The sequence below is a fragment of the Erinaceus europaeus genome, chromosome 20 (genome assembly GCF_950295315.1).
Source record: "Erinaceus europaeus chromosome 20, mEriEur2.1, whole genome shotgun sequence".
Lineage (NCBI taxonomy): Eukaryota > Metazoa > Chordata > Mammalia > Eulipotyphla > Erinaceidae > Erinaceus > Erinaceus europaeus.
Genome location: NC_080181.1, coordinates 57,571,330 through 57,596,413, shown reverse-complemented (window position 1 = coordinate 57,596,413; position 25,084 = coordinate 57,571,330). Strand labels below are relative to the sequence as shown.

General features: G+C 57.5%; 1 protein-coding gene across 6 annotated transcripts in view; it reads right to left on the bottom strand.

The window, feature by feature from the left end:
• SH3GL3 (SH3 domain containing GRB2 like 3, endophilin A3) overlaps nucleotides 1-17,979 on the bottom strand; it is a 38,330-nt gene extending 20,351 nt beyond the window's left edge. For all 6 annotated transcript variants that reach the window (XR_001601472.2, XR_009546643.1, XM_060179537.1 and 3 more), the window contains exons 1-2: nucleotides 17,870-17,979; nucleotides 1,148-1,216 (exon numbers count right to left, since the gene is read on the bottom strand). Coding sequence is in view for 4 of the 6 variants with exons in the window: in XM_060179537.1 (XP_060035520.1) it covers nucleotides 1,148-1,216; nucleotides 17,870-17,914 (114 nt within the window). In the remaining 2 variants the exon portion in view is untranslated. The remainder of the gene's footprint in view (nucleotides 1-1,147; nucleotides 1,217-17,869) is intronic.
• Nucleotides 17,980-25,084: the final 7,105 nt, after the last annotated feature.

The window sequence follows — 25,084 nt, the reverse complement described above, 5'->3', positions numbered from 1 at the left end:
CATTTGACATTACTTCTGTCCCCTCACATTGGCATGGCTCTCTAGCATGTCACGGGTGCCTGTCCTCCATTCCTGCCGTCCGGGATATGCAGGTGGGTCTGACACCCTCTAACCCATCTCTTCAGGAAGCCCTCAAGCCACTTGCCACACATTAGAGAATCTCCTTCTTTTTACTGCTATCAGAAATCAGGGGATAGGTTTTATCTTCAAATTCTTTTGTTACTCCTCGGGATCTGGGGAGGGCTACACCGTGCACAGAACTCCCTGTCCCTCAGCTGGACAGAAGAGCCCTGAGGTGTGTGGGGCTCCGTTCCACACCCGTGCTCAGTCGCCGGCAGCAGCAAGGCTGCCCTCGCAGCAAGAGGGGTCTGGGGGTAAACCCAGGTAGGCCAGTGGCATCTGAAACCACCTATGTTTTTTCAGTTTTCATAGACCAACATCTTTCATAAAGCAAAACAAAATGATCTTCCCCCTTGATGAAGTGCTTTTTTTCTAGAAACTTAATCGCTCTAGGGCTGGGGAGGCAGCATGATGGTTCTACAGAGAGACTCTTCAGCCTGAGGCCTGCAAAGAGACTCTCCTGGCCCAGGCTCAGTCCGCACACCACCACCACCCAGAGCTGAGCAGGGCTCTGGGAAAACAAAACACAACAAAACCTTACTGGTTCTGATACCACGGAGCTCTCGGGAGTGGCCCAAGGTCAGGGCACCCGTGGGCAGGAGACCCCAAGGCTCAGTGCCACCGCCCGGCCGGTGGGGGTGTCCCTCCTGGTGGGCGTCTGAGGGCCTGGGTGCTCCTTTGCCCTGGAGGGAGACCTCTGTTGTCTCCCCACATCCTCCCATGCAGGAGAGTCTGATGACCAGCTTCCAGGGCCAGCGGCCCCAGTCCAGCCTGAGCCAGTCACAGGGAGTCACCTCGTAGGTGCATTCTGACTCGTGTCCCCTAGGGGGAGCCAGCCAGCCGCCCGCCTTCGCCCGCCCGGGGAGTTCCCGTCACTTCGCAAGTCAGCCTGGCCAGAAAACCAAGCGACCAAACAAACAGAACAAAAAGAGGAAGGAAGGAAGGAAGGAAGGAAGGAAGGAAGGAAGGAAGGAAGGAAGGAAGGAAGGAAGGAAGGAAGGAAGGAAAGAGAAGCGAGCGTCCTTACCTTTTCCATGTCAAGAAAGTCGTCATCCAATCTCGTCCCTTCGATGCCGCTTATTTTTTCACTGAGCAGCTGCGGAAGCAAACACAAGTGAGGACCGGGTGACAGGCTGCTCTCCTCACGTCCCTCGAGGGTGACAGTCGGGCTCAGTGTGCAAGAGAGAGGGCCGGGGTCCTGCACGCAAGTGCGGGCGCCCCTGTGGGCAGAGAGAAAGCGCCCCAGCCTGGCTCGAGAGCCGAAACCCGCAGCCCCAGGCAGGCAGCACCAACGGGGTGGCGTGGAGGGGGGCAGTCCAGCCCCGCAGAGCCGAGAGTGAACAGGCTGTGGACTAGCCTGTGGATCTTGGTGTAAAGCGAAATATGAGGGCCCAGGTGGCGGTGCGCCTGGCTAAGCACACACATCAGCAAGCTCAAGGATCCCCACCTGCTGGGGCGAAGCTTCATGAGGTGGAGCAGGTCTGTAGGGGTCTCCCTGTCTCTCTCCCTCCTTATCTCCAACTCCCCTCTCAATTTCTCTCTGTTCTGTCTAATGAAAATCAGAAAGGAAGAAAGGGGGGGTGAAGAAGGCCACCTGGCACTGAGCAATAACCCAGGTGGCAATATAAATACAATACATACATACATACATACATACATACAGAAAGAAAGAAAGAAAGAATAAATAAATAATCTATATAATAGAGCAGGCAAAATAGTTCACCTGGGTGGTGCGCCTGCTTCCTCATAAGCATGTCCCAGACTCGGGCCTGGCCCCATGGCACTGGGCTTAACTTGTGTGCTGTATGAGCGCTTGCTGTCTGTCTGTCTGTCTGTTAGTCCCAGGAGCGACTAAGTAACATCCTACGTTTGGAGGTGATGCACGTAAAGAGAAAGGCTGTGACTGCAGAGTACCCTGGGCCCCCAGCAGGGCACCAGCCCCATCGCAGAGCCTCTGCCAGAGAAGCCCTTCGGCTTCCAGTCAGACCCGACGTCTCCTTGGTCTGAGTGGCCCTCGCCGGGGTCCTCACTGCCCAGGGCCTATGGGTCAATGCTCGGCGTATGGGCCCTGGCCCCAAAGACAGACTGCAGGCCTGAGCTTCCAAGTTTGCAAGGTCAGAGGCTGAGGGCAAGGCCACCCAGATGGTCAGCTGTCTGAGTCAAGTGTCAACACCTGGGTCAGGGAGAAAGCTCAGCCGGGAAGGTGTCAGCCCTGCTGCCAGTGCATCTGGGGAAGCTTCATGCTGTGGCATCCCCTCTGTCTCGGTCTTTCTATCTGACAAAGCCCAGAGTGGAAAAGGCTTGGGGGGAGAAAAATGGGAGTCAGTGCGCACACAGCGCGGGCTCCTGGACGCCACTCACTGCACCATCCTTCCACAGACATGGCTGTCACCTCCCGTGGGCAAGACACCGGGACACTGAGACAGAAAGGTGGACGAGACGGGTCAGGGGGCTCCGGGTCCTCTATCCCACAGGTGTGTGTCCACTAAGAGACCAAGCTCCTAGGGGGCCGGTAGGAGGCACACCTGGTTAAACACACATAGTATTAAGCGCAAGGATCAGGCTTCGAGACCCTGCAGGGGGGTCGCTTCATTAGCAGCAAGGCAGGTCTGCAGGTGTTCATCTTTTTCTCTCCCTTTCTATCTTCCCTTTCAATTTCTCTCTGCCCTATCCAATAAAAAAATGGAGGAAGAAAAAAAGGGGTGGGGGGAACGGCCTCCAGGAGCGGTGGGTTTCTAGTGCTGACACCCAGGAGCGGTGCGTTTCTAGTGCTGACACCCTAGTGATAACCCTGGAGGCATAAATAAATAAATAAATAAATGAGATCAGGTTTCTCCTCCTGTCAACCAACCATGTGTACGGAAACACCTCCCTGAGCACTGGCACGGAACAGGACAGATGGCCTATCGGGAAAGAAAGCTGGACAGACAGCACTGCTGGAAAGCAGGCCAGGGGCAGCAAGGTGAAGGGCCACCCACCGGGCCCCAAGCTCAGGGCCGAGGCTCCTCTATGGTCAGCGGCCCTGCCCAGGCCAAAGGCTCCACCAGACACCCCGGCCCCGAGGTCAGGAGAAGACACCTCATGGCCAAGGGGTCCTCGGGGAGGGGAGGCATCTGCCCAGGCAAAGCCAGGCCTGGAGACAGAGGTTCTGAGGCACAGGAGTAAACAGAACACCAAGAGGGCCAGGTGGGGGCACACCTGGTTAAGCGCTCACATTACAGTGAGCAAGGACCCGGGTTCAAGCCCCCGCTAGCCACCTGCAGGGGGAAAGCTTCACAAGGGGTGAAGCAGGGCTGCAGGTGTCTCTGTCTCTCTCCCTCTCTGCCTCCTCCTCCCCTCTCAATTTCTCTCTGTCTCTATCCAGTAATATGCATACATACATATATCAGAACAGCAAGTAGGAGAGCTGGTGGAGTCAGACCACAGCAGGAATTCAGCTGAGAACAGCCTCGCGCGCCACCAGAAGCTTCCTGGGTGGACCTAGGCAATCCTGCACAGCAGGCAGGGACCCTCCACTGGTCAAGGCCAGGTGTTCACAGGACGAGGAGACTGTGCAGAGCCAGACTCAGAGCCACGGGGAGCCCAAAGTGTGCAGTGGTGAAATGATAGTCTGGGCAGCATTTGGAGGGAAGCCACAGCCTGGGGGGGGGGAAGGGAAGCCGTGGATCCACCCCAGGAGGGAAAAGTGTAGAGGACAGAGCTTTCTTCCCTAAGTGTGCGCGACCCGCTAGCTAGCCGATGTGGAGCAGTGAGGGGCTGCGAGGCCCTGGCTGTGCTCCGAGGGAGGGACTGGACGGCAGGAAGGCGTGAACCTGCAGTCTGAAGCGGCCCGAGCGCCGGCCCCCACCCCCACACAGAGATGGCAAGAATAGAATCCACAGCGCAGTCAGGAGACGTGAGGGGAAGTGGGGAAATCTAATCAGCTGTATCTCCTTAGAAATAAAGGCCCACACAGACCACCATAGTCTCTCAGAAAAGCCTCACCTGGTGGAAGGGCATTTCCCAAACACAAGGACCCAGGTTCAAGCCCCCAGGCCCTACCTGCTGGGGGCAGGGAGGAACTTTGTGAGCCAGTGAAACCGTGCTGCTGGTCTCTCTCTTCTCTCTCTCTCTTTCTCTCCATTCTCAATCCCTTCTTCACTCTCTCTCTCTCTTCATATATATATTGAACAAAATGGGCAGTAGATTTGTCATGCAGGTACCCAGTCCTGCATGACAATATCAGTCCTGCATGATAATCTTGGTGGCAATAAAAAAAAAGTTAAAAAAAAAAAGAATCTAGATGTTGGAAAGCAACATTGAGTCCCAGCGTTTTCAGGAAGTGGTCCTAGGAGCTTGGCCCACCATGTGTACCCAGAACAGGCCAGGAGAGGGGAGGAGGGCAGGCCGGCAGACCAAGCACGCAAGCCTGGAAGCACAAAGACAGAAGGCAGCGGGTTCTCTCCTGAAACAGGTTCCAGAGACGAAACAGCTGTGTCACCTTACAAATGGAAACCCACACAGACCATCCGAGTCTCTGACCTGGTGGAGGGACACGTGTGTCAGGAGGAGGGGATCAGAGACTCACATCCCCACCTATATGGTCAAGGGAGATGCCTCCAGGGGACAGTCCCAGAGCACCAGTGTCCCCTGGAACAGGCTTTGGGGAGCATTGAATCGAACATCCCCCCTTTTTGTTGCCAGCGTTATATTCCCTGGGGCTTTGCCCCTGCATGATTCTGTTGCTTCCCGCAGGCAACTTTTCTTTTCCTAACTAGAAGTGGACCTTCTAGTTAGGCAGGGAGAGGGGAGCCAGCCACAGCACTGCTCCACTGCTCACGGGGCACACACCCCTGCAGCTGCTCCCACGGGTGCCTGGGGGCTGGAACCAAATGAACTGGCCCCTGAACATTTCACCCGTGCTTTTACATTTTTATTTTTATATAGAGACAGAGAAATGGAGAGGGAATGGCGAGTGGAGAGGCAGTGAAGCACAGAATGGCACCTACATCACCACTCATGAAGTGTCCCCTTGCTAGTGGGGGCTGGGGACTTGAACCCGGGTCCTTGCGCATGAGGCTGAATACCCAGTACTAGGTGCACCGGCGTTTGGCTCCATCTCACCCACCTACTGTGGGTGTGCGTCCCCCTTTCAGCCAGTGAGAAGCCTGCTTTGTTTTGCTCAGCTTGGAGAGCCAGGCAACTCCCAGTCCCAGCGCCGATTAGGCTCTGTGAGGAGCGGCAGGGAGGGCGGGCGTGCGAGCTCTCGGCGCTGACTCCCGGCTTCTCTGTGGGCGGAATGGCTGCGCAGTAGCCATCTCCCACACTCTGATGGCCAGGCAGAGCAGCCAGGCTGCTGGCAACAGCAGGAAGAAGGCCGACGACGTGACGCCCAGCAAGCCAGAGCCTCAAACCCCCCCCCCTTCACTTCCCTTCGGGGACGCGTCTGCCCCCAGCGCAGGACTCAAAGGCTGAACTGGTGGCACCAGCAAGACTGGCAGCAGCCTCTCTGGGTGGGAGAGGGAGACAGGGAGCTCTGTAGCCAAGGAGACTGGGAGAGGCAGGCCCCAGTGAAGCTGGGGACAGGCTGCGGTCAGCCTGACAGTCTGCAGCGTGAGGTTGCCCCTGGAGATGCTGGCGCTCCAGCACAGAGGGGCTGCTGGGAGGCTCGAGATCGCGCAGTTTCCCTTGGGCATCACAGTGGTCAGTGCACGGAACCATGTTTCTGAGCCGCCCCATAGCAAAGAGGTGGCGTGGCAGGACGGCGGCAGACCCCTGGGCTAAGGCAGGGGAACAGCTGCAAACCAGGAAGCGCTGTGCTGCTGACAAGACCCCACGCGCCCCTCGGCCCACCTGCTCCCCTCATTGTCCGCAGAGGGAAGCCGCCTCTGTGGAGGGAAGCAGCAGCTCCTCAAGCTGCCGCCAGTCTTCACAGGCACCTGCTCCTGAAACACAAAACCACCTGGGTTTCCAAAACAGCCAAATGACCAAGCAGCAGGAGAAAAAGAGAGCCCAGCAGGTGACCCTCTCTCTTGGTGCCGTATATCCTAATTACATGTGATCAAAAAGCCTTTTTACTTTTTATTGCCACCAGGGTTATCTCTGGGGCTCAGCGCTGACACTACGAACCCACCGCTCCCAGAAGCCATTTATTTCTTTTTTCCTTCCCCCCCTCCCTTCTTTCTATTTTATTGGAGCAGACAGAAATAAATCGAGAGGGCAGTGGGGTAGATAGCATAATGGTAATGCAAAGTGACTCTCCTGCCTGAGGCTCCAAAGTCCCAGATTTAGTCCCCTGCACCGTAAGTCAAGGCTGAGCAGGGCTCTTGGGAAAGGGTTCGAGCGTGGCCCCCACCACACCATAGGGGGCTTTGGAGCTGTGGTCGGTGTCCTCCTCCTCACCTGCCTACCACAGAATAGGACTCGCCATGCCACCTGCAGACCGGGGTCAGAGCGACACGCTTCCACTGTGACGCTTCCCAGCGGGCACTGTGGGTCAGCTGTGGGTCGTTCTGTCCCCACTGTTACACAGGCCACCAAAGTGGGGGTCCATGTAAGGGCCAGGCAGGTCAAGCAAACAGCCAGGCTGGAGCAGCTGACAGGCTCTAGGATTGCCAGTTCCAGGTGCCTGCAGCCCACGCCTGGGCGTCTCTGGCTACTGCCTGGCCTGTACCTACATGTCTTTCCTATCCGGGTGGGGGATAGCTCACAGAGGGGCTTTTCCACTGTCTTCTCTGTCCCAGCTCAGGGAAACTGGACCCCTGCAGGATGTGGGCTGCTCCTGGCGCTGTGTTCCCTGCACCCCTTCACCTGCGATGGCCAGCCCCCTGTGAAGCTGAGAGGGGGAGAGACATCACAACACTGATGCTTCCTCTGTTGCCAGGACCCTTTTCCTGTGGAGGCTGGGCTCAAAATGCTCCAGATACACAAGGCATGTGCCCCACCTGGCTGAGCCATCTTTCGGGTTCCTCTCTCTCTCTGTCTGTCTTAAGGGCTGCTTCAAATCCTACATGGGATACGTGTGTATAAATGACTGGGGATATTTCTGATAGATCAACCTATTGCATCTGGCTGACATGATTCACTGACTGGTGATGACTGTGGTGACCGGCGAGAGTTACTCAAGAAACAAGAAGTCTTTTCTGTAAAAACCAAACTGCAGAGCCAAGGGACTGCACGCTGGGTGGTGGGATTACACACAGCACAGCACGGCGCTTGAGGACCTGGGCTCCCGTGCCTGGCCCCACCTCTGCAGGGAAGACGTTTCAGCAGAGGCAGAAAGAGCTACAGGTCTACAGGTACCTCTCTTTCTTTTCTCCTCCCACTCTCTCTGTCTCACACCCTTGGCTGAAAAGAAAGAGGGGAGGAATCAAACAGCGGCCGAGCGCGGTGGAGCCGTGCAGGCACAGAGTCCCAGAGACAAACCGAGTGGCGAAATAATGATTCAAGCTGGTCTTGCAGAGGCAAGGGAGGCTACTGGCTGCCGCCTGGCAGGGACAAAGCTAGTTTCTGCTCCCAGGAGAGCAGCACCCTGGGCCCCACTGCGGTTAGCAAGTACACAGTGTCCAGACAAAGGGGCGCTTTTCTCTGGCGTGAACAAAGGCTTCCTGTTCCCATGTGGGGCCGTTCTCATCCCTGTACAGCGTGCGGGACCCCGTGCCAGGCAGCGCCATGTGTGGCATGCATGCCAGCATCACAGAAGGCACTCTGTGTTGCCCCAGGAGCACCCAGGCTCATGTCTCTGAGACGGTCTCCCCTGTTCCTCCTCCTGCACGAGGCAATGACAGGCAAAGTGTGTGGTAGGCCCTCCCTCGGACCCCAGCGTGGGGGTGGGGTGCAAGGGAAAGACGGGGAGGACCTTAAGCGCCCTTCTGGGCTCCCCCAGCTCTCCACCCCCTCCCCCTCGCTCCTCAAAGAGAGTCATTGAAAGGTAGGGGTTGTGGAATCAGGTCTTAGGGAGAAGAATTTCTCCCAAATGACTGTGAACTTCACCAAGAAAAGCAACTGGGTACTTTCTGCATATTCTAGGGTCAAGTGCCTGAATTATTCATGCTTCTGCGTAAGGAGAGAGGTGTCGCAAAAACAGCACAGTCTTGACAGAACTCTGCCCTGCCCCCTCGTGAGGACTTTCCGTCACCCTCTGCCAAGTGCCAGCTGGGAGCTGTGGCAGTGTGATGTGCCCAGTCCCCACACCCAGAGAACCAGGCTCAAGATGAAGCCTTCACAGAACCACACAGTTCACGCCTCCCACCACCACATGGTGGATGGGGACAGAGGGGCGATAGCGAGGCCAAAGGGGCCGGGGACACACCGAGCCAGAGCCTCGTGTGCCGCAGAAGGCGGGAACCAGCCCAGCAGTGCTCAGAAGGCCAGGAAGGGGCTCAGGCCTCCACGCTGCTGGCTCACTGCCCCCCTGCCTGCACCCCCAAGGCGGGACCATGTGCTCTGGTGACTCCACCATCCTTGGGACCACTTATCACTGGTCCCTCCTCTCCCCCCTTTTCTTTCTCTCTCCCTTCCTTCCTTCCATTGCCACCAGAGTTATTGCTTGGGTGTGGTGCCTGCACAGTGAATCCACCAATCCTAGTGGCATCTCCCTGTCCCTCTCTCACATCAGGGTCGTCGCTGGGCCTCCATGCCAGCACTACAAGTCTACCCTCCCAGCAGTCATTTTGTCCTTTTTTCTTTCTATTTTATTAGCTAGGACAGAAAGGAATTGAGAAGAGAGTGAGGGACAGAGAGAGGGAGAGAGAGAGACCTGCAGACCTGCTTCACTGCTTATGAGGCATCCTGCCTGCAGGTGGGGACTGGGGACTTGAACCCAGGTCCTTGAGTGTGGTAATGTGTGCACTCAAAGAAATGTACCACCAGCTGCCCCTACTTTTTAAAAAATTTCAAAATTTTAGACAGAGGGGCTGTGCGGTGGCTCACCTGCTGGAGACCACATGTTGTCATCCACCTGGACTGGTGTTCAAGCTCCTGGCCCCCACCTGCAGGGGGGAAGCTTCTGCAGTGGAGCAGTGCTGCAGGTGTTTCTCTTCTCTATCTTTCTCTCCTTCTCATTCTCTGTCTCTTGCCTCCACTAAAAAGATCACTGGGGAGGTGTGTAGGTACCAAGCCCCAGAGATAAATATCCCTGGTGGCAAAAAAAAAAAAATTCAGATAGAGACAGAGAGGGAAAAAGAGACACAGGAGAGACGACAGCTGTGGAGTCACCCCTGTTGCCCATGGAGCTCCCATATGGTGCTGGGGTCCAACCTCAGTCTTGAACCTTGGCCATGATGGCAAAGTGGTGCCCTGACAAGTGAGCTCTCTCGCACCCCTGGGTGGGTCCTCCTCACAGCAACTGAACGCTCAGTGTGACATGACACAGATGGCTCGACCTCGGGGGACGTGCAGGGCTGATGCCTGTGCCCTCTGCTGCTGTAACCAGCACGGTGTCACACAGGGGACACACACCAGGGCTCTCCACCCAGTGATGGGGCCTCAGCATGCTCGGTGCCGCACAGCTGCCTCCCCGTCCGACTCTCAGCCGAGGGCCACAGGCCAGCCCCGCCATCCACGGAGCTCTCTGGGGCCATCTGAGGTGCTCCCTGCTGGTGCCGTCACACGGGCCCTCGGGGCCAAGCGGCAGCTCAGTCTGCAGGGTATGCGCCTCACTGGGTGGGAAGCCCTGAGGTGGGGCCCTGGGAGCACCGTACCGGCAGAAAGCTTCCCAAGTGGTGGAACAGTGTTGTGGAGTCTCTCCTCCTCCTCCCGCTCCCTTTCTTTTTCTCTCCCCACTCACTTCTTTGGCTTTCATCTGGAAAGAAAAAAAAAACAAAACACACAGGCTGATGGGAGTGATGGCTTCGCGGAGACAAGACACCCCAGTGAAGCCCCAGCAGCCAAGAAGGAACACTGTCTATTTTAAGCTGCATAACCTTTACTTATGCAACATGAAGACTGACTGAAGGCACCGAGAGGGGGACTCTGTGTGCCTTAGAACATTCTAGAAATGACCTACTCTTGCACTCTTTCCACATGCTGCCCTGACAGAGGTCAGCACACACCACGGCCACCTCTAGCTCCTTCCTTGGTTTGTGTTGGGAGCTGCCTCCCTTCTGCTGCTATCTACCCAGGGACGCCCACCACCGTCCGGGCCGCTGTTGGCCCCTGCACGCCCCGCCTCTGACGGTTCTGCTCCTTCCAAGAGCCTCACGTGGCCACACGTGGACAGGCGCCCAGCCTTCCAGGAACACCCCACGGCCCTCCAAGAGCTGGGCAGACTGCCTGGTTCCCTGGTGCTGGCCACACCAGCCCGCTAGAAACCCGGCCTGGGTACAGTTCAACCTGCACTGTCACCCGCCTGTGACACCGGCCCCATGCACCTGAGCAAAGCGTGACCCTGGGTGATGAACGCACTGACTCACCACATGCATCTCTTCTGGCAGGTACTACAGCCTCCTTTACTTTAGAAATGTAAATTACTGGGGGCTGAGCAGTAGCGCGGCGGGTTAAGTGCACATGGTGCAAAGCACAAGGACCGGCATAAGGATCTCCGTTCGAGCCCCCGGCTCCCCACCTGCAGGGGCGTCGCTTCACAGGCGGTGAAGCAGGTCTGCAGGTGTCTGTCTTTCTCTCCCCCTCTCTGTCTTCCCCTCCTCTCTCCATTACTCTCTGTCCTATCTAACAACAATGACATCAATAACAATAACTACAACAACAATGATAAACAACAAGGGTAACAAAAGGGAAAAATAGACTCCAGGAGCAGTGGATTCGTAGTGCAGGTGCCGAGCCCCAGCGATAACCCTGGAGGCAAATAAAAAAGTGAAAGAAAGAAAGAGAGAGGAAGGAAGGAAGGAAGGAAGGAAGGAAGGAAGGAAGGAAAATTACTTGCCAGCATCTAAATGTTCACTAGGGAATCCTATGTGAAATCAAGATTTTGAACATTCCTTCCCCAAACCAAGAGGATGCAGGCAGACAACAGCCTGGAGCCCAGCAGAAGTGGGCCCACCCTTCCAAGGCTGGCAGGGGCTCCTGAGCACCCAGCATGAGTCAGACAGCTCAGGGAAGGAGGGTCCGAGCAGGACAGAGGAGCACAAGATGACAACGTCCCCAGGGCTAAGAAGGGACTCTGGGTTCGCCTGGTAGACACAGAACTGTGCATCGAGGGGCAGGGCGTGGCTGAGCCCCTGGTGCAGCTCACATGCTCAAAGGGAGTCGGTTAGCAAAACTACAAACACCCTCCCACCCTCCAGGAAGATGAGGAATCTCCTGGGCCAGGCAGTGACACACTTGGCTAAGCGCTCACACCACATTGTGCAAGGAGCACCCACAGGGGAAGCTTCACAGGGCTGAAGCCGGGCTGCAGGGGTCTCTCTGTCTCTCTCCTCTCCCTCTCCCTCTCCCTCTCCCTCCCATCTCAATTTCTCCCTGTGTCTATCCAAAAATAAATAAATAAAATGTTTTTTTAAAAAGGACTAGTTAACTGGGGAATGTTATGCATGTACAAACTATTGTATTTAGTTGAATGTAAAACATTAATTCCCCAATAAAGAAATACAAAAATTAAAATTAAAAATTAAAAAAAAAGGACTAGTTAAGACCTACTCTGGACTCTGTTCTGGGAAGAAGTATAAGGTCCCGTGATCCTGGAGGTGAGAAGCTCTGGGCTCCTCCGACCCGTCCCTACCCTGATGGTCCCAAAACCCAGCTCCCGGGCCTCTACTCCACCTGTGTGTCACCTTCATAAAAAAAAAAAAAAGTGAGCACTCCTGGGCGTCGGGTGGTAGTGCAGCGGGTTAAGCGCTCATGGCGCAAAGCGCAAGGACTGGTCAGCATCCCGGTTCGAGCCCCCGGCTCCCCACCTGCAGGGGAGTCGCTTCCCAGGCGGTGAAGCAGGTCTGCAGGTGTCTGTCTTTCTCTCCCCCTCTCTGTCTTCCCCTTCTCTCTCCATTTCTCTCTGTCTCTATCCAACAATAAATAAATAAATGAAAATAAATAACTAAAGTTAAAAAAAAGAAAATAAAAAAAAAAGTGAGCGCTCTCCGGAGGGCAGGGCTGGGTCTGCAACCAGTCACAGGTCTCCGGCTGGGGGTCTGGCCTGCGGTGAAGTCTCTTCCCTTCACGCCCCGGCAGGTGTGGGCTCTTGGTTTTGTTTCCTGGCAGTGAGCTTCAGCTTGACTTTCCCCACTCAGCCCCTCACTGCGTCTCAGCACCCCAGGCTCTGTGTGAGACGCAAACAGAAGACGCCCTGGAGGCAGAGGAGGCACCAGCTAGCCCAGGGATCTGCTTTCCCACATGCCCAGGGACCGGAGCGGAAGGGGAGGAAGCCAAGCCAGCAGGAGCAGAGAGCAGAGCCCCTGGGAGGCCTGGTCTCTCCACTGTTGGAGCTGCACTGACTGCATCCCAACTTCAGATCTTAGAAAGGCAGGATCCCCTTCCCTTGAACACCTACTTCAGCAGCCAGCGTCACTTAAAAACCCTGCGCAGATTTATGAGTTAATTCATCCAGCGGCAAAGGCAGGAAGGAACAGGGCTGGTTTCGCTCAGTGTGTTTTCTGCTGCGGCAGAGAGAGAAACAGTCGGTCAGGGACTCTGCAAAGCACGCTCTTGGCCTTTCTCCAGTGAGAAAGGGACACAAACTGGCACTGCCCTCCGGCAGAGGCCCTCGGCTTGGAGAAAACCCTCTTCGGGACTGCCTGCCCACGAATGGCCAGTGGGCAGTTCATTGCGGGGCATGCCCGGAGATGGCCACCACTCAGCCTCTCTCGGGCCACCGCACTGAGAGAAAAGGCGGGCTGAGCTGGCCCTCAAAAGCTGTGCTTGGGGCTCCACGCTGCCCTCAGTGTTTCTGGATGCCACTGGGTTTGAGGTCACTGGTTATGACAACAGAAAGGAGCAGATACCATGTGAAGGGCACTTTGTCCCCAACGCCAAGTGCCATCACCAGAGGGCTTGTGGGGGTGGGGTTAGGGGTGGGGGGTTGAAGCTGGGCTGAGACTGACAGGGTGGGAGCAAGACTTCCCGGCTTTCAGAAAGGGCCAGAGAGCAGACACAGTGCCCAGGCCAGAACCAGCTCAGGAGTTTCAAGAACCCGGCTGACGCTAAGTGCCGTCAAGAGAAATGGCGTGGAACTCAACAGGAGTGACACAGATGAACAGTCAGAGCAGATCAGTGAGGGGGTGACACGGGGGGGGGATCACTACATTTTGGGGCCAGGCCCAGAAACCACCGCGCTATGTCTGACTCTCTAGGACTTTCCTCACAGAGCTCTCTCTCTCTCTCTCTCTCACACACACACGCACACACACACACACACACACACACACACACACACACACACACACCCTACAGAGGTATGTGACCACCCCTTCACTCTCAGCACAGAGACTAAAAGCACATGAATACCCAGGCTCACTGTAGAGAGAGTTATGAGATTCAGATGGCTCAGGTCTTGTCCCCAGGGTCACAGAGGTCATGGCTGGTCCATGGCGGCCAGACTCAGCCCCTGGGATGCTGAAGCCCTTGACATCACCGGGGCCTCCCTTCCCCAGCCCCTGGGAAAACGCTCTTTGAATTAAAGCCTGCTGTTCAGACGCTGCCTGGCCGGGGAAGAGCCTCTGGTGGTTCGTGTCACCTGCTCCCCCAGACTGTCTCCATCCGCCCGCTCGGGCTGACTGTGCAGAAGGCTCTGTAGGCAGACTCCCAGGACACGTGGACATGACCTATTTGACCACAACATGCGGTCTGTAAGAGAGAATCTGTGATGACTTTTTTCAGACCAAGTCTCAAGAGATTCCAGCTCAGGAAAGACGCTAAACCCTCTGCTCGTTCTCCTTTTAATGGACCAACTAGGCCTAAGTACGCAAAAGGACCTCATCCCTAGCATAACCCTTCTTCAGTGCCAGTAACTCTCCTTCTGAAATTCTAACTCCTTGTTCTGAACTGGCAGAAGCCAACTCAAACCACCCGGCACCTCTATCCTGGACCTCTGAGGTATGTTCCCCAGGGGACAATGCCAGTGCAGGAGGGCCAGTGTCACCTGGGCACTGCCAGCAGCTGGGTGGCACCTGGTCCCCAAGCTGGGCACCTACCCCAATTCTGAGCTCACAGAGTACTTGCTGACTGCCCTCTAGGTTTTGTTGTTTGTTTGTTTTTTGCCACCAGGGTTATTGCTGGGGCTTGCATCCACCATTTCCACCCACCACCTTTTTTTATTGATAGGGATGAGAAACCAAGAGGTGGAGAGGAAAAGAGACACTTGTGGCACTGCTCTACCGCTTGTGAAGGTTCCCCCGCACCGCCCCTGCATGGGACCAGGGTCTTGAGTCCGAGTCCACAAGCACAGACCCTACCTAGCACCGCACCCCACTCCCCTGCTCCCCTGCTCCCCTGCCTGTGCTCCCAGGTTCCATTTACTCCGTGACTTGTAGGCAGGAGCTGGGCCCCTGCTTCCATCGAGCTCTCCCTGTGGATCAGCTCATCTGTGTCTGCCTTGCATTTTAAGATCTCCAAGTCCACAGTGTCTGCAGCTCCAGCCAGGATCTCAGCCCAATGTGACAGGCTGTCCGAGTCCAGGGCACAGGAGAATCCACATGTCCAGGACTCCAGGCCACCCTGAGTGACACCCCTGTGTGTGTTCACTGTCCTCAGCAGAGAGCAGGGGCTTCCTGGGGAAGGGAAGGGGGGAGAGGCCAGGGGGAAGTCCCAGCCTCCAGCTGCTTCAAGACGCTTGGGGGAAGGCAGACGGAGACCCTCCACGGGTTCTGAAGTCGAACCCTCCTCCCCTCTCACTTGCTCACCCAGCAGCAAGAATGGGTCCTCCGGAGGGGGGTAGTCGGTGGGGTGACTGATTGGGCAGAAGCCACCTCAAACCACCCAGCACTTCTATCCTGGACCTCTGAGGTTTGCTCCCCAGGGGACAATGCCAGGGCATGAGGGTCACCGGCACCGCCAGCCATCCCTGGAACTGCCAGAAGCCCCGAGCCCTGAGCCCCGAGCCCGAGCCCGCTCTGCTTGGTGGAAGAGCCTGAGCCCCTACCACCTTGCCCCGTGCAGGGATGCCCCAATTCTGTGCACCCGACCCCCGTTACTTCTGCTCAGAGCACCTGCACCCCCACCATAGAGCCTCCCAACACTCGTCCTGGGGTGCCGAGCCCTCCTCTGCAGAGCTTTCCCCAAGTGCCCCCCGGGGTTCAGGGTTTGAGCTCTGTGGGGTGGGGGACACCAACCCAGTTTGTTTACACGTCTGGCTGCTCCCAGGGGCTGGGAGGGGGGTCTCCCACAGAAAGGCTCAGCCTAGCCTAGGCCCCATGCCGCCTGCTCCCACAGTTCCTGGAAAACTGCCTGGAGAAGGGAAGGGGGGGGCAGTTGCAGGGGGTCCTGCCACGACCCAGCACCCTGACGCTGAACCGTTCCACCCACACCCCGGTCCCGAGTGCCGTGCCCCCAGACTGGCGCCCGAGATGCACTCCCTGACCCCGTACCCCACCGGCACTCAGACCCCGGGCCCCGCCTTGCCCCCATGCCATCCTGAGTCCCCTGATGGCCTCCTAGACCCCAAGCCTAATCTGCACCCCTAGGTCTGGATCGATCCAAATCCAGAGTCCCGCAACCCTGACAGCACCCCAGACCCAGGCCCAGCACACCTGATGGCACCCAGACCCAGGCCCAGCACCCCTGACAGCACCCCAGACCCAGGCCCAGCACCCCTGACGGGTGCCCCCAGACCCAGGCCCAGCACCCCTGACGGCACCAAGACATAGGCCCAGCACCCCCGACGGGTGCCCCCAGACCCAGGCCCAGCACCCCTGACCAGAGCCCCCAGACCCAGGCCCAGCACCCCTGACCAGAGCCCCCAGACCCAGACCCACCACCCCTGATGGCACCCCAGACCCAGGCCCAGGCCCAGCACCCTGACCAGAGCCCCCAGACCCAGGCCAAGGCCCAGAGCCCTGACCAGAGCCCCCAGACCCAGCACCCTGACCAGAGCCCCCAGACCCAGGCCCAGGCCCAGAAGCCCTGACCAGAGCCCCCAGACCCAGGCCCAGCACCCTGACCAGAGCCCCCAGACCCAGCACCAGCACCCTGACCAGAGCCCCCAGACCCAGCACCAGCACCCTGACCAGAGCCCCCAGACCCAGCACCAGCACCCTGACCAGAGCCCCCAGACCCAGCACCAGCACCCTGACCAGAGCCCCCAGACCCAGCACCAGCACCCTGACCAGAGCCCCCAGACCCAGACCCAGCACCCTGACCAGAGGCCCCAGGCCCAGGCCCAAGCCCAGCACCCTGACCAGAGCCCCCAGACCCAGCACCCAGCACCCAGCACCCTGACCAGAGCCCCCAGACCCAGACCCCTGATGGCATCCCAGACCCAGGCCCAGACCCAGCACCCTGGCCAGAGCCCCCAGACTCAGGCCCAGGCCCAGCAGCCCTGACTAGAGCCCCCAGACCCAGGCCCAGCACCCAGCACCCTGACCAGAGCCCACAGACTCAGATCCCTGATGGCATCCCAGACCCAGGCCCAGACCCAGCACCCTGGCCAGAGCCCCCAGACTCAGGCCCAGGCCCAGCAGCCCTGACTAGAGCCCCCAGACCCAGGCCCAGCACCCAGCACCCTGACCAGAGCCCCCAGACCCAGCACCCAGCACCCTGACCAGAGCCCCCAGACCCAGCACCCAGCACCCTGACCAGAGCTCCCAGACCCAGGCCCAGGCCCAGCAGCCCTGACCAGAGCCCCCAGACTCAGGCCAAGGCCCAGAGCCCTGACCAGAGCCCCCAGACCCAGCAACCTGACCAGAGCCCCCAGACCCAGGCCCAGGCCCAGAAGCCCTGACCAGAGCCCCCAGACCCAGACCCAGCACCCTGACCAGAGCCCCCAGACCCAGCACCCAGCACCCTGACCAGAGCCCCCAGACCCAGCACCCCTGATGGCATCCCAGACCCAGGCCCAGACCCAGCACCCTGACCAGAGCCCCCAGACCCAGGCCCAGGCCCAGCAGCCCTGACCAGAGCCCCCAGACCCAGCACCCAGCACCCTGACCAGAGCCCCCAGACCTAGCACCCAGCACCCTGACCAGAGCCCCCAGGCCCAGGCCCAGCATCCTGACCAGAGCCCCCAGGCCAGCACCCAGCACCCTGACCAGAGCCCCCAGACCCAGCACCCAGCACCCTGACCAGAACCCCCCAGACCCAGCACCCAGCACCCTGACCAGAGCCCCCAGACTCAGGCCAAGGCCCAGAGCCCTGACCAGAGCCCCCAGACCCAGCAACCTGATCAGAGCCCCCAGACCCAGGCCCAGGCCCAGAAGCCCTGACCAGAGCCCCCAGACCCAGACCCAGCACCCTGACCAGAGCCCCCAGACCCAGCACCCAGCACCCTGACCAGAGCCCCCAGACCCAGCACCCCTGATGGCATCCCAGACCCAGGCCCAGACCCAGCACCCTGACCAGAGCCCCCAGACCCAGGCCCAGGCCCAGCAGCCCTGACCAGAGCCCCCAGACCCAGCACCCAGCACCCTGACCAGAGCCCCCAGACCTAGCACCCAGCACCCTGACCAGAGCCCCCAGGCCCAGCACCCAGCACCCTGACCAGAGCCCCCAGACCTAGCACCCAGCACCCTGACCAGAGCCCCCAGGCCCAGGCCCAGCACCCTGACCAGAGCCCCCAGGCCCAGGCCCAGCACCCTGACCAGAGCCCCCAGGCCCAGCACCCAGCACCCTGACCAGAGCCCCCAGGCCCAGGCCCAGCACCCTGACGGCCCCCGCCCCGCCCGCGCACCTGGCTGGCCTTGTGGAACTGCTTCTTGAGCCCGGCCACCGACATCGCGAGGCGGCGGGCGGGAGGCCCGTGGCCGGTGGGCAGCGGCCGTCCCCGCTGGGCCCGCCCCGCCCTGCGCTGTCACAGCGAGCTCGCGTCCCCGCCGCCCATTGGCCCGGCGCGGCCTTATGCAAATGAGCCTGGACGCCCCGCCCATTGTGGCGTGGGCGCGGGGAGGGGGCTGGGGAGGGGAGGGGGAGGGGCCGGGGGAGGGGTCCTGGGGAGGACCCAGAGGAAGCGGGGAGGAGTCCGGAGGGAGGGGGCCCGGGAAAAGGGGTCGGGGGAGGGGGCCTGGAGGAGGTCCGGGAGGAGGGGGTCCGGGGGGAGGGGGTCATGGGAGAGGGGGTTCGGGGTCGGGGGCCCGGGGAGGAGGCGGGGGCGGACTACAGGCGCTTGCCTCCGGGGCCGCTGCTCTGTCACCCAGGCGGGGCCCAGGGTCGCCCCTGTGAGCAGGCTTTGCCGGTCCCGCCGGGCAGCCCGGAGCATCCCCTCGGTCCTCCCTGTGCTTCGGGAGCACCCGGGGTCCAGAACCACAGCCCCCAGGGGACTGCAGAGCAGGGCGGGCTCAGCCTGGCAGAGCACAGGACGTGCACCCCGAGGCCCAGAGGCCACAGGTTCAGTCCCCAGCACCATCCTGAGCTACAGCTGAACTTTGTTCCAGTCCTCTCATAATAAATAGATTTTTTTTTTTGCCTCCAGGATTATCACTGGGGCTCGGTGCCAGTACTACAAATCCACTGCTCCTGGAGGCCTTTTTTGTTGCCCTTGTTGTTGTTATTATGTAAGACAGAGAGAAATGGAGAAAGGAGGGGAAGACGGGGGAGAGAAAGGTAAGACACCTGCAGACCTGCTTCACCGCCTGTGAAGCGACTCCACTGCAGGTGGGGAGCCGGGGGCTCAAACCAGGATCCTTGCACCGGTCTTTATGCTCCGTGCCATGTCTGCTTAACCTGCTGCATTACCTCCCAGGCCCCAATAAATAGATCTTTGTAAAAGAGGACCAGAAAGGTGAGTCACCCGGTAGTTTGAACTTTACATGTGGAGGTTAGAGCCCCCAGCACCACATGGGAGCACCATGCACAGGGGCAGCCTCAAACAGTGGAGGGCATCGCTGGGAGCAGCAGAGTTCTGCAGGGGCTGAATCCCAGTGATGGTGACGGCAGCAAAGGGCGGGAGGAAAGACGGAGCAAGCATCTTCACCCTGCAGACTCCACCTGGATAGCCCTGCTCCTCCCCCTGAGCCCTCACCAAACGCCCCTTGCGGTGACCAAGGCCCCGGGTACCCTGGACACCTGCCCTCTGGGTGGCCTGTGTTTCTCCAGAGGGGAAGCTGCATGACCTGTCCTTGTCCCCAGTGTCCTGGAGAGGACCGGACTGGGACTCGCACCTCCAGGCACCCCAGTGGGCTCTGGCTGGGAGAGTGGGCTGGGGGGGGGGGCTGGCCACACAACAGTCCCAGCTCATTTCAGGGCAGGTTTCACTGGGGCAAAAACTGCCTAAGGGGGGTAGGGGCAGAAGAACGGGGTGTCCAGAACTGTCTGGAACATGATGATGATGATGATGATGATGATGATTAATTGGCTAGAAATAGCCAGAAATTGAGAGGGGGTATGGACAATGGCACAGTGGATTAAGCACACATAGTTCAAATCACAAGGATCTGCACAAGGATCCAGGTTCAAGTCCCTGGCTCCCCAGAGTGTTATTCTGGTTCTTTCTCTGTTCCTCACCAATTAGTTGATTTTCTGGATTCCTGTGGGCAGCGTCTGATGGGCCAAGTGTACATGACAAGCCAGGTATCAGATGGCTGGCAGCTGAGGCCCAGGGAGCTGTGCTGATGTACTCACACACTGCGGATGTCAGGCAACCACCAGTAACTCAACAACAGACACCCATGACCGTTTATTTGGGGACTGGACATGTGCTTTGTTTATTTCATTCTTTCTTCCTTTATCTTTGGCACATAGAAAACTATAAGTTTTCCCCCTAGATATAGCTTTAGTTTCACAACATGTTTTCATTACGTTATAGAGGTCTGATTATTTCCTAAGTAAACTTGTAACTGAAGTTTTAATTTCCTCCTTGCTGCAAGTAGTAGTCAAGATGTTTTTAGGGAGCTGGGCGGCAGCCCAGCAGGTTAAGCACACATGGTACAAAGTGCAAGGACTGGTCAGCATCCTGGTTTGAGCCCCTGGCTCCCCACCTGTAGGGGGGTCGCTTCACAGGTGGTGAAGCAGGTCTGCAGGTGTCTGTCTTTCTCTCCCCCTCTCTGTCTTCCCCTCCTCTCTCCATTTCTCTCTGTCCTATCCAACAACAACATCAACAACAATAACTACAACAATAAAACAAGGGCAACAAAAGGAAATAAATATGAAAAAAAAAAAGATTATGTTTTTAAACCTTGTGAAAATGGAGGTTCAGACTGACTGGACTGACTCCATCTTGTGCCCCAGAGTCCATCAGACTGAACTTCTCCCTCCGGTCCGTGGAATCCCTGTCTCTGCCCCTGCAGCCTATGATTGTCCAGGGTGGAGCCCGGCCTCTTACACCATGGCCTGTACTATCACTGAGCCACCTCGCGGCCATGAGATGGGACTCCAGCGGGAACTTGGAGAGCTGGCTGGGTGGCTCAGTGGCAGAGTGCAGGGTTTGCAGATCTCAGGCTCCCAAGTTCAATCCCCAGCACTTCTTCTTCTAGCGTTTGCCCTTCTTCCGTAGCCAGTCAACAGGTCAGGTTGAAAGCTTTCAGGAGCTGCTTGTTGCTGGCTTTGAAAGTGACTGGGATCCATGTGGGTTCACTTGGCTAGGAAGGATCGTCAGTTTCCCCAATGAATGGGGACTCACGGGATGCACCACGAGAAGGTCTATCCAATGCATCCCAATCCCCAGCACTGAACATTCTGGAATGGTGCTCTGGTGTCTATTCTGTTCTCTCTCTCTCTCATCGTTTTAAACATTTTTAAAAGAACATTTGAAGTTGTACAGGTACTGGAAAAGAATGACAGAGGACCTAGTCGGGGATGTGGCGTTATGTGGAAAACTGAGAAATGTTGTGCATGTACAAACTGCTGTATTTACTGTTGACTGTAAAACATTCATTCCTCAGTAAAGAAATTTTAAAAAAGAACATTTGAGGTGAAATGATAGTGGAATTGTTTTTCAAGTCCTTCTTCAATTCAGTAAATTCACGATAGTAGTGGTTTACAAGATCATCAGCTCATAGACGGGAGTTCCTCACCACACCCTCTACCACAGTGCTATGAAGTGAGATCATTTTAAATTCTAAACAAAGACTTTTCAGAAGTAGATGCGATACTTTCCACTAAAAGCTGACGCTTCAAGGTCGGAAGCCACTGACAAGTAAAAAGGAGGGGAAACCCCGCTGGAGTCACTCCGTATCTGGGCATAGCTGTCTTTGACAGTTTTTCCCTAGAAAATGGAAACTTCGTGTCATGACTGTGGAAGAGCCCGGCCTCTCCCCGGGCCTCTTGTTCCTGGCACTTACCGCTCCGTTGGTGTGCACACAGTCCTTTCCACAGCAGCTTGATGCGTCCTTCCAGTCACAGGGTGCCTCTGTGCAGGGCTCAGGATGGCCCAGCCATGGCAACAATTTACAGTTTATTTCATCGTCTTCTATCAGTATGTGCTTTACCCCTGTTTGCAGAGCTTCAATAACGCTGCATTATATCATGTTTCCCTTCTGTTAGAATTTGCACTGAAGGAAGTTTTAGGTTATGGTGAGATAGCGCAGTGGTTCTACACAAGACTCCATGAGTTGAATCCTGAGTTGAATCCTCAGAAGTACCATAAGCCAGAGCAGAACAGTATTCTGGTTAAGAGAGTAATTAATATTTCCTTTTAAAATTTATTTTGTGAGAGAAGAAGAGGTCAGAGCACTGCTCCTGAATACGTTGCCAGGATTGAAACACACACACACATACACACACTCTTTATCACTAAGTCCATCTGCCAGGATTTCTGTCTGCATTTAGAAATAGTTCTCCAGGGGGTCGGGTGGTGGCACAGTGGGTTAAGTGCACATGGTGCAAAGGGCAAGGACCGGCGTAAGGATCCCGGTTCCAGCCCCCGGCTCCCCATCTGCAGGGGAGTCGCTTCACAGGCGGTGAAGCAGGTCTGCAGGTGTCTGTCTTTCTCTCCCCCTCTCTGTCTTCCCCTCCTCTCTCCATTTCTCTCTGTCCTATCCAACAATGAACAACATCAACAATGACAATAATAATAACCACAACGAGGGAGTCGGGCGGTGGCGCAGTGGGTTAAGCGCACGTGGCGCAAAGCGCAGGGACCGGCGTAAGGATCCCGGTTCGAGTCCCCAGCTCCCCACCTGCAGGGGAGTCGCTTCACGGGCGGTGAAGCAGGTCTGCAGGTGTCTATCTTTCTCTCTCCTCTCTCTCTGTCTTCCCCTCCTCTCTCCATTTCTCTCTGTCCTATCTAACAACAAAGCAACGTCAACAATGGCAATAATAACCGCAACGAGGCTGCAACAACTAGGGCAACAAAAAGGGGGAAAATGGCCTCCAGGAGCGGTGGATTCATGGTGCAGGCACCGAGCCCAGCAATAACCCTGGAGGGAAAAAAAAAGTTCTCCAAAATGCGTGTATAATTAGTACATCAGAGGGAGTCGGGCAGTAGCGCAGCGGCTTAAGCGCACACGGTGCCAACAAGCACAAGGACCAGAGTAAGGATCCCGGTTCGAGCCCCCAGGCGGCTGGGAGCAGACGCCATGTTGTGTCCCGGCTGGTGAGCGAGGCCACGGCTGGGTGCATATGTGCATCTAGGCTTCCTCTGCGTCTCGTGTGACTTTGCAGGGGTCACAGGACAGCCTGGCAGGTGATTCCTGTGACAGCGTGAAGGGCAGGGAACCGCGTCCTCATGCACTCACAGGTGAGCGCTGGGTGTGGGGCCACCCTCAGCAGTAAGAGCTGGTGCAACTCCTGCGTGGATAGTGGCCAGGTGTCCTGTCACCCCGGGGAGACTGTTGGTCACCTGAACGTGCAGCTGGGCTCCATGGACTGCTGCTGCCACCTTGTGGCGCCTGTGGGGAGCAGCAGAGGGAGGCCTGTGGGACCCAGGAGCCTGCAGGCTCCTACTGGGCCCAGTCCCATGTCCCATCCCCCAGGACTTGGGTGACATAGCGCCCTGGGGCCCGCACCCCCAGCCTTGTTATAGCCGCTCATTGGGCAGGGCTGAGTGTAAATGCTGCTGCAGTTTGGACCCTGTGGGAAGTACACCTGGAGGACTGTGTGCAAGGGCCCAGAGAGAGCTCAGTGGTGGAGCACAGGCCGTGCACGCCCGAGGCCCTAGAAGCATCCTCATCTGTTTGAGCTGAGCTGAGCTGCGCTCTGATGTGTCTCTCATAAAATTAAAAAAAAAATGAGTCTTTTAGAGGGCTGGGCGGTAGAGCAGCAGGTTAAGCACACATGGCACAAAGCACAAGGGCCGGCGTAAAGATCTCAGTTAGAGCCCCCAGCTCCCCACCTGCAGGGGAGTCGCTTCACAAACAGTGAAGCAAGTCTGCAGGTGTCTGTCTTTCTCTCCCCCTCTCTGTCTTCCCCTCTTCTCTCCATTTCTCTTTCCTACCCAACAACAACAGCAATAACAACTACAACAAGGGCAACAAAATGGGGAAAAAAAATGGCCTCCTGGAGCAGTGGATTTGTAGTGCAGTCACTGAATCCCAGCGATAACCCTGGAGGCAAAAAAATCATGAGACTTTTTATTCGGAAGATTCCATCGCTCTGGAATAGGCGGAAAGACCGGAGATCAGAGAGCAGTGTGGTGACACCACAGCAGGACTGCAGGGAAGAGGAGGCTGCCTCAGGGCTCTCAGCTCCCACTCGGCTACTTACCCTCTGCTGACTTCACCCCTTAGTGCCACACCTGCCGGGCATTTGAACTGGACTCAGTCTGAAATGGGTTTGCCATGTCTCCCCACCACAGAGAGCGCCGGAGCTCGCTGGCAGTGCCCAGTCCCGGCAGTCACTAGCCGCGGCGACTCTCACTGAGCAGGGAGCTCTGTGCTCCTCAGCCTGGTGCTTCATCTTCATTTACTTTTGAACTGTCTGCAGGGATGCCCCTGGACCTCCTCCCTGGCCCCACCTTCATTTTGAATTTTTGAGCAAGAGAAAAAAGAGGGACAGACAGACAGAAAGGAGCGAGGGGGCGCCAAAGCCCCTCTCCAGTATCTGTGGAGCTCTCTTGTGGCTGCCCATGGTGATCCCGTGTGGTGCCAGGGCTCAAGCCTCCGGCGCCTCTGTTTGCACTGAGAGCTAGCTCACTGCTGCTACGGCTGTAGCCTACAGGGGGCACTGTGGGCCGCCGTGTGGCTGCACCGGCTCCAAGGCAGTGGCCTGCAGGCGTCTCTGTGCCCAGGCCCTGAGGGCCTCTGCCAGCCCTGTTCCCACCCTGTGGCAGCCCTTTCAGTTAGGTGTGGCCTCCAACTCAGGATGAGGACCCCAACCTCAGGGGCAGGTCCCAGTGCCCCCTCCTAGCTCTGACCCCGCAGCCTCCCGCAGTGGGAGACTTTGCCACACACAAGCATGCACGTGCACACACACACACACACACACACACACACACACATCACACACATCACACACACATACACGTCTCACACACACATCACACACACGTCACACACATCACACACACATCACACACATGTCACACACATCACATCACACACGTCTCACACACATACACGTCACACACACACACACACACACACACACACACACACACACACACACAGGATGTCTGTGCCCCTAGTCCTGTGCTGGGCTGCCGGTGGAGAAGAGGTGATTTATCCTGGTGACATTTTCTGGCCATCTCCTGAGTTCACTGCTCCAGGCTGACTCTCAGGCAGAGACAGAGAGGAAACCACAGCGCCAGAGCCTCCTCCGATGCTGAAGGGGCTGGGATTGCCAGGGCCACACAAGTGGCCAAGCAGCACACTATCCAACTGAGCTCATTAGCGGCCCTGGAGGACACAGGGAGCACCGCTTAGTGGGTCAGGTTCCTTGGAGAGCCAAGTGGTTTGGGGAGGAGGTGGATGCGAGTAGGTGGCCGCTGTCTGTCCCTATGTGTACCCTGGGGGTGTGTCTCCAGGCGACACTGTGCTTGTGGAGACCAGGTCACTCCATGCCCTGACAGGACCCC